The sequence below is a fragment of the Chiloscyllium plagiosum genome, chromosome 5 (genome assembly GCF_004010195.1).
Source record: "Chiloscyllium plagiosum isolate BGI_BamShark_2017 chromosome 5, ASM401019v2, whole genome shotgun sequence".
Taxonomy (NCBI): domain Eukaryota; kingdom Metazoa; phylum Chordata; class Chondrichthyes; order Orectolobiformes; family Hemiscylliidae; genus Chiloscyllium; species Chiloscyllium plagiosum.
In genome coordinates, this window is record NC_057714.1 from 59553428 (window position 1) to 59565987 (window position 12560).

The 12560-nt window shown below is 42.4% G+C and overlaps 2 protein-coding genes across 6 annotated transcripts in view; both read right to left on the minus strand.

Annotated features, from left to right (window-relative positions):
* LOC122550254 (contactin-associated protein-like 2) overlaps window positions 1-12560 on the minus strand; it is a 2198962-nt gene that overhangs the window by 1997605 nt on the left and 188797 nt on the right. The gene's annotated exons all lie outside the window — the stretch shown is intronic.
* Window positions 1-12560, minus strand: part of tpk1 (thiamin pyrophosphokinase 1) — a 281858-nt gene that overhangs the window by 225217 nt on the left and 44081 nt on the right. For all 5 annotated transcript variants that reach the window (XM_043690143.1, XM_043690140.1, XM_043690145.1 and 2 more), the window contains exon 4: window positions 6238-6312. In XM_043690143.1, coding sequence (XP_043546078.1) covers window positions 6238-6312 — 75 coding nt within the window. The remainder of the gene's footprint in view (window positions 1-6237; window positions 6313-12560) is intronic.

The following is a 12560-nucleotide window of genomic DNA, read 5'->3' on the forward strand; positions in this document are numbered from 1 at the left end:
AACATGGAATCCTCTGCAGAATTCCATTAATCACCAGCTGCCACCCTGAAAACGACCCCTTTATCCCCACTCTCTGCCTTCTGTCAGTCAGCCAATCCTCTATCCATGCTAGTACTTTGCCCCTAACTCCATAGGCTCTGATTTTATTTAGCAACCTCCTCTCAGGCACTTTGATAAAGTCCATCTGGAAATCCAGAACAGGTCCATTGGTTCTCTTTTGTCAAAGAGAGTAATTTTGACCACTTCTCTTTGGCATTTAAGAGCATTACCATTATTGTCACCATCAATATCCTGAGGGTCACCATTGACCAGAGACTGGAATGGACCAGGGATAAAAATATTGTGACTACAGGACCAGATTAGATGCTGAGATTTCTGTTCACCAGAAACACTCCAGAACGTCAATATCATAAATGGCAAAACAGTCTGCTACACTGATACTCCAGCCACCACCTTAAACATTAACTTCCTCCACCACCAGCACATGTTGGCCTGTTTTTGTGCCATGTGTACCATTTGGAAGTTGCACTCCAACAACTCATTCAATCTCCTTGAACAACATTTACCAAACCTTCCATCTAGATGGACAAAGGCAGTGGAAACATGGAAATACCATCACAACCTGATTTGAAAATATATCACCTCTCTGTTGCTTAGGGTCAAAATCCTGGACTTCACACCCTAACAGCATCCTGGGTTTACCTACACCAGAAAGATTACAATGGTTCAAGAAGGTGATTTACCAGTGATCATTTTAAAAGCAATTAGGAATAGAAAATAAACTGATCCCTCCACTGACGCTCACAAGCCTTGATCAATCTTAAAACTTTAATTGCAACAGTTCAATGTCTGTAATGAACAACCACATTATCATTGTACCATGCCACAACCATGATGGTTGAACACAAACAATAGAGATCTTGGAACTTTATCAATGAATTCCAATATTCCTAGGTTCAAAATACTGACCATACACCTGTTTATCATTTACTACCTCACTCTTGTCTTAGGTGCCCTGCTTCACCATATAACAATTCACTTTTTAAACACATACATATTTGAAATATTTCTCTTCCTGTACATCTTTCTTTCAACATCATACTGACCTAATCGCTCAATGCTGAAATGCATTTTTAAAGTACTTTGTAAAGAATGTTATGACTTTGTGTATTCATGTAGGTTTTAGCCAAGCTCACCTTATTCCTAATCTCAGAAAACGCACTGAAGTCCCCTTTCCCCTCCAGGTCACACACAGATTGTAATCAGCTATGCATTGCTGCCTCACAGCACCAAAGTCCTGGGTTCGATTCCTGCCTGCCTGTGTGGAGTTTGCACATTCTCCCCGTGTCTGCGTGGGTTTCCTCCGGGTGTTCCGGTTTCCTCCCAAAATCCAAAGATGTGCAGGTCAGGTGAACTGGCCATTCTAAATTGCCCACAGTGTCAGGTGCGTTAGTCAGGGATAAATATGGGTTTAGGTGGGTTTCTCTTTGGAGGGACGGTGTGGACTGGTTGGGCCAGAGGGCCTGTTTCCACACTGTAGAGAATCTAATCTAATCTAATACCTACAAATGTACCTGCCCTTCTTCCCATGCCCATCCCCCATTGTTGCCAACTCACATTCTCAATAGCTTGGCTTTACCAACAGCCTTAAAGTAACACTAAACTGTTCTCAGGTCCCACAAACTCGTTCATGGAGAGACCATTGTGAATTAAGACCAGCACTAATTCAATATAATCAACTGAGATTTGGGTTGTGCTGCATTGTCCAGGGTAGCTAGTCATGTACTGTATTAAAGCATTATGTTGTTTTATCAAAAGGCATCTGGATGGGTATATGAATAGGAAGTTTTAGAGGAACATAGGCCAAGTGCTGGCAAATGGAACTAGGTTAATTTAGGATATCTGGTCGGCATGGATGAGGTGGACCGAAGCGTCTGTTTCCATGCTGTATATCTCTATGATTCTATTTATGACTCTGACTCTCTTTTGGACTTAATTCACAGGAGAACTCAAACAAAAAATGTACCAGTCTGAATTAGCAGTGGAGCAAGTTGTCAAATTAATTTTAGAACACTAATGAGCATCTGGTCAAAGTTGTTCTCATTAGTTCTTATTTTCGTAAAGAATTTGGATGAAAGACTAATATTTTTTAATATTAAAAATGGTATGTTTTATTCACGATATGATGTTTTATTGGTTTTTTTAGAACTTGAGTTTTTCTGTTTTTGCAATGGATAAGTATTGTAACATTTCAGGCAGCATCTGAGGAACAGCAAAATCAACGTTTTGGGCAAAAGTCCTTCATCAGGAATAAAGGCAGAGAGCCTGAAGCATGGAGAGACAAGCGAGAGGAGGGTGGGGGTAGGCAGAAAGTAGCATGGAGTACAATTGGTGAGTGGGGGAGGGGATGAAGGTGATAGGTCAGGGAGGAGAGGGTGGAGTGGATAGGTGGAAAAGGAGATAGGCAGGTAGGACAAGTCATGGGGACAGTGCTGAGCTGGAGGTTTGGAACTAGGGTGAGGTGGGGGAAGGGGAAATGAGGAAACTGTTGAAGTCCACATTGATGCCCTGGGGTTGAAGTGTTCCGAGGCGGAAGATGAGGCGTTCTTCCTCCACGCGTCTGGTGGTGAGGGAGCAGCGGTGAAGGAGGCCCAGGACCTCCATGTCCTCGGCAGAGTGGGAGGGCACTCTGCCGAGGACACTCCCATCCTAGCACCTCCCCCTGCCACCGCAGGAACTGAAAAACCTGCGCCCACACCTACTCCCTCACCTCCATCCAAGGCCTAAACGAGCCTTTCACATCCATCAAAGTTTTACCTGCACATCCACTAATATCATTTATTGCTCCGTTGCTCCCGATGCGGTCTCCTCTATATTGGGGAGATTCGACGCCTCCTAGCAGAGCGCTTTAGGGAACATCTCCGGGACACCCGCACCAATCACCACACCGCCCTGTGGCCCAACATTTCAACTCGCCCTCCCACTCTGCTGAGGACATGGAGGTCCTGGGCCTCCTTCACCGCCGCTCCCTCACCACCAGACGCGTTATAATTCTAGTATGACATCTCACTGAATATACAGAAATGCAGTTTATCTTGTGAGCATTTTTAACACAATTTGGTAATTTAGTGTTCCACTGGAAAAAAGTCATCAATCTTTATACTTTTTCTTCCAGTGCACAAATTTAAACACCTCATTCCCCCTTTGCCTTGACAAATCAATAAATAACAAAACATGCAGAATCTACCTCAATAACTTCAGTAATTTCCAGAATTGACACATATTCAGTTACATCCTGTGGCATTGGGCTCAGTGGTTAACACTGCTGCCTCACAGTGCCAGGGTTCCATGTTCGATTCCAGCCTCAGGCGCCAGTCTGTGTGGAGTCTACATGTTCACCACGGGTCTGCATGGGTTTCTTCCGGATGCTCCGGTTTCCTCCCATAATCCAAAGATGTGCATGTTAGGTGAGTTGGCCGTGTTAAATTGCCCTTAGTGTTCAGGGATGTGTAGATTAGGTGCATTAGTTAAGGGTAAATGTAAAGGAATAGGATAGGGGAATGGGTCCAGGTCGCTTGCTCTTCAGAGATTCAGTGTGGACGGGTTGGCCAAAGGGCCTGTTTCCACACTGTAGGGATTCTATGACCCTCTGCAGCCAGTATTTCCAAGACTTTTTTATTTCCATGATTTTTGGAAATAAACTATCTCCATCAGGCCTTGGTTACTTCTGTCTTCCAATTCCCACTGCTCTTTCCCCTCCCCCCAGCAATAAGAGTGCCAGCTTTGCTCTTCTCTGGTACCACCCATGACATCACAACATAACTCCACTGCTATGTCCACCCCCAGCCTCAAGAACCCAACACCATGGCACTCAACCTCTTCCCCTGGGTTTTCTAAAACCCACTTTTGCGACTCTCTATCTCTCCACAGCCATCATTGCTTTTGAACCCTTGTTCCACGGTTGTATATCCCTTTCAAAGGTCGAATTCATTGTTTCCCAGTCTCCTTGGAATCCCAACTCTGTGGCTTATTCCCCTTCTCTTAATCCCCATGCACACTTAAACCTTCGGTCCACTGCTCCCTGACCCCATACCCAAAGGCAGCCTCATTGTTCTCCCCACACTGCATTGCTCCCTGGCTCCACTGAGTGGTACAGTCACATCAGGAGCTGTAGCATTGCCTGCTCTTAGCCTTGTTAATGACAAAGATCTCTCGAGCTGTCTGAAGGTCTCTCCTCTCAAAATTGGCCATATGGGAAGAAGCAACATCAAACAGCAGGCAGAGATCAGACAATACATTTAAAGGGCAGAAATCCATTACTGAAGAGTCAGAAATCCTTCAAATAGGGGAAATCCCTCAACCCTGGAAAGGTATTGCAGAAGTTCAAATAGACGCAGGCATAATGGTGGAATGGGCAGATAAGCAAAGATGAAATTTAAGGTAGAAAAGTGTGAATTGTGAATTTTTGTAGGAAAAATGCAGAGAGATAAAACAAAATAAAGAGTTCAATTTGAAATGGAGTGCAGGCAGTGACTTCAGCAGACTCAAGGACTTCCGGTTGTGGTAGACCGGGTTTTCCAGGCAATGGCAAGGAGACTGCAGCAGCTCCTGCTTGTGGAAAGCCGGAAGCTGGGGTCTCCTGGTTGATGGCAAGGCAGCAGCAGAGCCGGGTGCTTCTAGTTGCGAGGCAAGTGTGGGTCCAGCACAGCACCCGGCATCAGTGGCCCATTGGCAACGTGGGCCCAGCGACAAAGACATGGCACTTGAAGAGTGGCGGCTCTGATGTGGGTGATTCCAGTGCAGGTGGTGGTGTAGGCGTCATTGGTTGGCTGGCTCAGGGCTCGTGACGCATTGTGGAGGCGATAAAGCAAAGACAGACTTTCTTTACGCTTTGTGTTTTTATTCTTGAAGTATATAAATGGTGGTGAATTGCGGCAACAGTTGAAGCTTTTCACTGCATTTTGCCATGTTCATTGTAGAGTGTAGGTGACAATAAAACATCATTCATTCATTTTAGAACAGAGGAACATGGGTGTCTACGTGCATAAATCACTGGAAGTGTCAGGACAGGATCCTAGGTTTTAATAGTAGTGAAACGGATTACAAAAGCTTACATTAAATTTGTATAGAAAGCTGTTTGGCCTCTAATGGAATATTGTATCTAACACTGGACACCACATTTGAGGAAAGATGTGAAGACGTTGGACAGGATGCAAACAAAATTCGCAAAAATGGTTCCAGGGATAAGAAACATCAGTGAACTGGGCAGACTTGAGAATTTGGGGTTGTTTTCCTTGGAGAAAAGAAGGGCACAGATTTAAAATAATTGGTAAAAGTAGCAATGTAGGTACAAGGTAAAACATTTGACATGACATGTGGTTAGAATCTAGAACACTGACAAAATGTGTGATGAAGCCATTCCAATCAAGATATTTAAGAATGAACAGAATTATTATTGAAAAGGAAGAATGCACAAGTTTGTGGCATGCAGGTTGTGTGTGTCTCCAGATAAAGTACCCCTTCGGAAAGCCAGCACAATCATGAAGAAGGGTCAAATTGCCTCTTTTTAGCTATAACTTACAATGCTTCCGTGATGCTCCAGCTATCTTTTTGCGTTCAGGTCATCCCTCATCGCCAGTGACCTAAATGCCCCTCCCTCACACCATCATCTAGATAACTTGTGACAAGTCCACCAGTTAGACAATTGCCCTTGACTACTTCAGATTCAAGTTATATTATATGAAATTACACTACTTTCCTCCTCTTTTGAAGGAAACATGAAATGTCTAACTGATTCATAACTTACACTAATAACTGCCAAACAAATTTATTAAATAGCTGATGAATAAGTGAACAGAAACAATGATCATCTAGAGGAGACACTGATTTCCAATTCTTCCCTAAGCTAGAAAATAAAATAACTAATGCAGAGAATGATGGAGAAACTCAACAGGTCTGACAGCATCTGTTCGAAGAGAAGGAGGGTGAACATTTCAAGTCTGGTAAGACTCTTTAGACTGAAATGTGGTGGAATATAGTTATTTTTATATTTTTAATTATTTCCTAAAATAACAACCTCTGGCTATATTACTCTATAGTCTAAACTGGATGAGGCACAAAGTGTCTGATCATTGACCTTTACACAAGGTATTGTTGAGTATTAACACTGCAGTTACTCACTAAGGACTATGACACTGGTTCATTAGCAAGTTAAAACAACATTTCTCTGTAGTGTACCTTTACTCCACAGGCGCTGAAATTGATCACCATCCATAGGTTGATTGAGAATTAACAGACAATATTTCAGTTTCCCTGAAATGAAAAAGAACAAGGTTAACCAGGAAACTGTGCGGACGTACTTCGGCAAGTGAATTTGTTAACTATCCTATGAGTTTTATTTTATTCCAAATTCGTAGTTTTTGATCTGTCACAAAGCTGTTTTTTTTTCTCTAAAAGCTGTTCCTTTTCTCAAGGACACTATGTCCTTTTTTTCAGAGGGGTAATAAACCGCTCTAGGTGCCGATTAGACTGGTTTGGTACAGAGAATAATGGGTATTGGGAGGCCTTCTTGTTTATATGTAAACAGATGAGACTTCCAAAGTGATCATGTTTTAGAGTGACCTGTATAATGAAAGGGGAGCGGTCAGCTCTCTAGCTGTGCAGTTTAGTTCAGGAGCTGTGTGGAAACTCTCTCTCGATCCTTCTGCTCTTCTAACTTCAACCTGTAAGCATCTGTTCCATTTTTTATCTGTGTTTCAAGAGGGCTTGCTTATTGGGACTGTTGTGTATATTCGGAACAGCATAACTAAATCTAGTTTTGATAGACTGAGTTCTGTAGGGGTTCTTCTGTTCTTTGTGTTTCATTGTGTAACCTTGTGAATAAATTTTTGACTGTTTTAAAACCTGTTACTCAACCTAGCTACCTCACTCAGGGTAAGTTTCACTGTGCACTTACCAAAACAAATTGCAAAGTTATGGTCTGGGTTGTCTGCTTAAGAATGTTTTGAGTGGTCTGGCCTAGTCCATAACAGTTCTTTCGCTTCTTTCTCCTGCATTTTTAAATGATATTGCAATCCTCTTCCAAATTAATTAGGCTTTGTTAATATCAATAACCTCCCTATCCAAACTTAAATTCAGTAGCAAAGTTCAAATCCAAGCAGATAGTATTAGTTCCTATATACTTGGTTTTAGAAAGGTGAGGAAGAGGAGGAACATCAACATTACAAAAAGGACATAGTTGCACTAAAGAGAGTAGAGAAGTGATCTACAAATGCATTACAAGGGCTTGAAAATTGCAGCTATGAGGGAAGATTGGATAGGCTAGGTTGCATTCCTTAGAATGGGGAGGCTGAGAAGTGACTTAATTGAGGTGTACAAAGAAACGAGGGGCTTGAATAGAGTGGAGAAGGAAGATTTGCTTCCACTCGCTGAAAGATAAATTTATGTATCCTAGTAATTAAAAGTGATCAGTAAAAAGATTAGAGTGGACGGGGCCCAGAAGGTGGTACGGTGTGGAATTCATTGCCAATTTTGGTCGTTGAATGCAGAAACCCTCAACATATTGAAAAGGATTCTGGATTTGTACCTGAAGCACTATAATCTACAAGGCCACAGACCAACTGCTGGAAAGTTGGATTTGAATAATGACTAATTTATGCAGCTGGCACAGGCATGTTGAGCTGTATGGTCTCCTGTGCTGTAACTTTTCTGTTGTTCTGAGAGTTTTACACTACATTTAAACTCAATAGAACATTACATTGACTATCAACAAATGAAGGGATTATGTTACGATGATACTAAAGCAAAGAAGTTTAGATGCTGGAGATCTGAAACAAACAAAACCTGAAATTGCTGGAGAAACTCAGCAGATCTGACAGCATTTTGCAGAGAGAAAAAAAAGAGTTAATGTTTCGAGTCGAGTCACCCTTCATCAGAACTAGATAAGATTATACAAATTAAGGCCAGTATAAAATCGGAATACCCAAAACACACTCCGTAACTAACAACCTGAAAACTTGTATCTGAACACACCCTGCTCTGATGCCTGTCTATGAAATGGAGCAGACCTGCTGATACAAACGTTTGTGTACTGTTAATCCTGTGATTTTACATCAGGAGGTACATCACATCCAAATGCTATCGGAAAATCTTCCAAAATGTCAAGCTTATAAATAACTTCGCCTTACTTAGAGATACAACACAAATTGTTGCCTGTAATATTTTCAGTTAAAATGGAATTCAAAGGTTTTCCCAATTCGAGATGTACACCTTAGCATCCTAATCCTTGCTTCATTGGAACTTACATATATTAAATCCTTATGTGCTTATGCCAAATGTTTCAGTGATGTTTCCAGTCTAAAGTCTAAGAAATACTCAGTTTACAAATTTCAATTCAATACAAAAATGCTCATGTATATACGCATAGAAAAAACAATTAACAAACTTAAAATCGCATTGACATGTCAAAGAGAAAAGATCATAAGTCCTTTATGGATTGCAAAAGGACTGCAAAGTGTTAAGCGACATTTAGTTCTGAACACAACAGTGGAATGCACTGACAATAAGAACAAACAATCACTGACACTTCTTTTTAAAAGACAAACTTTCATACAAAAAGAATGGTGTTACCTTTTAAATATTCATAGTCCCGAAAGCTCCATACATTTCCACATATTGTGAAACAAACTGAAATGCCTGCAGCTTTCAAAAGTTTCCTTCACTCAGTAGTTCTCAATTGTGTTTTATATTTGTCAGCATAGAAGCTGGCGTCATTTAGCATCAGGGTCAATTTCAATGTCTTCTTTCTCTGGTAGTTTTGATGCTTAATGCCACCCAAGTTGCATGCCAATGTGACCTACATTGTGCAGTGATTGTCTACCTCATCAAATTTAGTTTTGCCCAAGGTTTTCTTACTCTGGATTCGTGTTGTTCTCATTTAATATGAGTCCTTAGCTACATAACACAAAACTAATACTAGGTCTGTCACAAATCACTTTGTAATAAGACCATAAGACATAGGAGCGGAAGTAAGGCCATTTGGCCCATCGAGTCCACTCCGCCATTCAATCATGGCTGATGGGCATTTCAACTCCACTTACCCGCATTCTCCCCGTAGCCCTTAATTCCTTGTGACATCAAGAATTTATCAATTTCTGCCTTGAAGACATTTAGCGTCCCAGCCTCCACTGCACTCTGTGGCAATGAATTCCACAGGCCCACCACTCTCTGGCTGAAGAAATGTCTCCGCATTTCTGTTCTGAATTTACCCCCTCTAATTCTAAGGCTGTGTCCACAGGTCCTAGTCTCCTTGCCTAATGGAAACAATTTCCTAGCGTCCACCCTCATGTCTCATCACAGGCCCACTCAACTCAAAGGGAAGCTACATAATAATGCAAAATCATCTGACTGCTAAAGGCTCTTTATCCAAATTAATATGTGGAAGCGCCAGATTTGATGAGTCTTAACTCTGCCCAGTGATTCTTGGAGGAAGCAGGCAGTATCAAGTGATATTTAAAGGAATCCTCAGCATTAAATTCAAAGTCCACTAGATTTCTGGACTCTACATTTCAAAAGCTTATTTTTGCATTGACAGAGATAATTCTTGAACAAGTGAACTGTTTCTATTAGAACATAGAAAAGTACAGCATAGAACAGGCCCTTCGGCCTACGATGTTGTGCTGAGGGTTAATCCAATGTAAAATAAAATTGCTTAACCTACGCACGCCTCAACTCACTGCTATCCATGTGCATGTCCAGCAGTCGCTTAAATGTCCCTAATGACTCTGTTTCCACCACCACCACTTGCAACGCATTCATGCATTCAAAACTCTCTGCGTAAAGAACCTTCCTCTGACGTCCCCTCTATACCTTTCTCCTAATATCTTAAAACTATGACCCCTCGTGCCAGTCAATCCTGCCCTGGGGAAAAGTCTCTGGCTATTGACTTTATCCATTCCTCTTATTATCTTGTATACCTCGATCAGGTCACCTCTCTTCCTCCTTCTCTCCAGAGAGAACAGTCTGAGCTTAGTTTAGTCAACTTTTCTTCATAAGGCAAGCCCTCCAGTCCAGGCTGCATCCTGGTAAACCTTCTTTGCACCCTCTCCAAAGTCTCTATATTTTTCCTATAGTAGGGCGGCCAGAACTGGACACAATATTCCAAGTGTGGTCTCACCAAGGACTCGTAGAACTGTACCAAAACCTCGCGACTCTTAAACTCGATTCCCCTGTTAACGAAAGCCAAAACACCAAATGCTTTCTTCATAACCCTATCCACTTGGGTGGCAACTTTGAGGGATCTATGTACTTGAACACCAAGATCCCTCCTGTTCCTCCACAATGTCTTAAATCCTTTATTCAGTATTCAAGTTCAACCTTCCAAAATGCATCACTTCGCATTTATCCAGGTTGAACTCCATCTGCCATTCCTCAGCCCAGCTCTGCATCTAGTCTATGTTGTGCTGCAGCCTACAATAGCCCTCAATACTATCACTGACACCTCCAACCTTTGTGTCATCTGCAAATTTACTAACCCACCCTCCTCATTGAAGTAATTTATAAAAACTACATAGAGCAGAGGCCTAAGAACAGAGCCCTGCGGGACCCCACTCAACACTGACCTCCAGGCAGAATATTTTCCATCTACAACCACTCTCTGCCTTTTGTCAGCCAGCCAATTCTGAATCCAGACAGCCAAATCTCCCTGTATCCCATACTTCCTGACTTTATGAATGAGCCTATCATGGAGAACCTTATCAAATGCCTTGCTGAAGTCCATATACATCACATCCACTGCTCAACCGGTCTTGTCACCCCCCTCAAAGAACTCAATAACATTTGTGAGGTATGACCTGCCCCTCACAAAGCCATGCTGACTGCCTTTAATCACGTTATGCTTTGCCAAGTAGACATAAATCCTATTCCTCATAATTCTTTCCAAAACTTTGCTGACCACAGACACAAGACTGACTGGTCTATAATTGCCAGGGATTTCTTTATTACCCTTCTTGAAAAGAGGAACAACATTCACCTCCTTCCAATCCTCTGGTATGACTCCCGTGGAGAATGAGGAGGCAAAGATCTTCACCAGCAGCTTAGCAATCTCCTTTCTCGCTACCTGGAACAGCCTAGGATAAATCTGATCTGGCCCTTAACACTTATCAATCTTAGTGTTTGCCAAAATTCCCAGCACATCAACTTCATAATCTTGATCTGGTCAAGCCTGTATCCCATCTCCTCAAAGTTTTCGTTCACAACAAGGTCCCTTTCCTTAATGAAAACCGAAGCAAAAAACTCACTTAGGGCTTCCCCTATCTGCTCAGATTCCACACACAAGTTCCCTACACCATCCCTGATCGGCCCTACCTTCTTCCCGATCATTTTCTTATTTCTCACGTATGAGTAAAATGTCTGGATTCTCCCTAATCCATTTTGACAAGCCTTTTCTCGTGCCCCCTCCTGACTCTCCTCAGTCCATTTCTGAGCTCCTTCCGAGCAAGCCTGTAATCCTCTAAAGCTGTGCTAGATCCTTGCTTCCTCCTTGCTTGCCTTCTTCCTTTTGACGAGAATGTCCTCTGTTCTCGTCATCCAAGGTTCCTTAATCTTATTCCTTCTTACCTATCTCAGAGGAACAAATTCGTGCATCACTTGCAACAAATGCTTCTTAAACAGGCACAGCAGACATGTGGAGACTTTGTGGAACAATAGCTCCCAGTCTGTACTTTCCATCTCCTATCTGATTCCTTTCCCCCAATTAAATAGCCTCCCTCAGTAACTGCTCCGTTCCCTCTCCAAGGCTATGGTAAATGTGAGGCAATTTTGATCACTGTATCAAAGTGTTCTCCCACTGCGAGATCTGACACCTGTCCTCATTGCCGAGCACCAATTCCAAAATGGCCTCGCCCCTCATTGGTCTGTCTACACACAGTGAGGAAACACTCCTGAACACACCTGACAAAAATGACTCCATCCAAACCATCTGAACTTTGGAGGTTCCAGTCGATATTGAGAAAGTTGAAATCACCCATAACAACAACCCTGCTACATCTGCATTTTTCCAAAATCTGCCTGACTATGAGTTCTTTAATCTTTCTACTGCTATTAGGGGGTCTGTAGAAAACCCCCAATGAGGTGGCTGCTCCCTTGCTGTACCTAACTTCCACCCATATTGACTTAGTAGACAAACCTTCCTCAACAACCTTCATTGCTGTACCGAACTTCCACCCATACTGACTCAGTAGACAAACCTTCCTCTACAACCTTCATTTCTGTAGCTGTGATGCACTCTCTGATTAGCAATGCTACACCCCCCTCCTCTTTTTCCACCTCCCGCCGTTCTTTTTAAACATTCTAAACCCTGGACCATCTAGCAACCTTCCTGCCCCTGTGAAACCCACGTCTCAGTTACGGCCAAAACATCATAGTCCCAAGTACGGATCCACGCTCGAAGCTCATCACTCTTATTTCTGACACTCCTTGCGTGAAAGCAGACACACTTTAACCAATCCCTTTGTTTCATCACGTGAGAAACCTTCCCGATAGATTCACTACATCCTGTCACT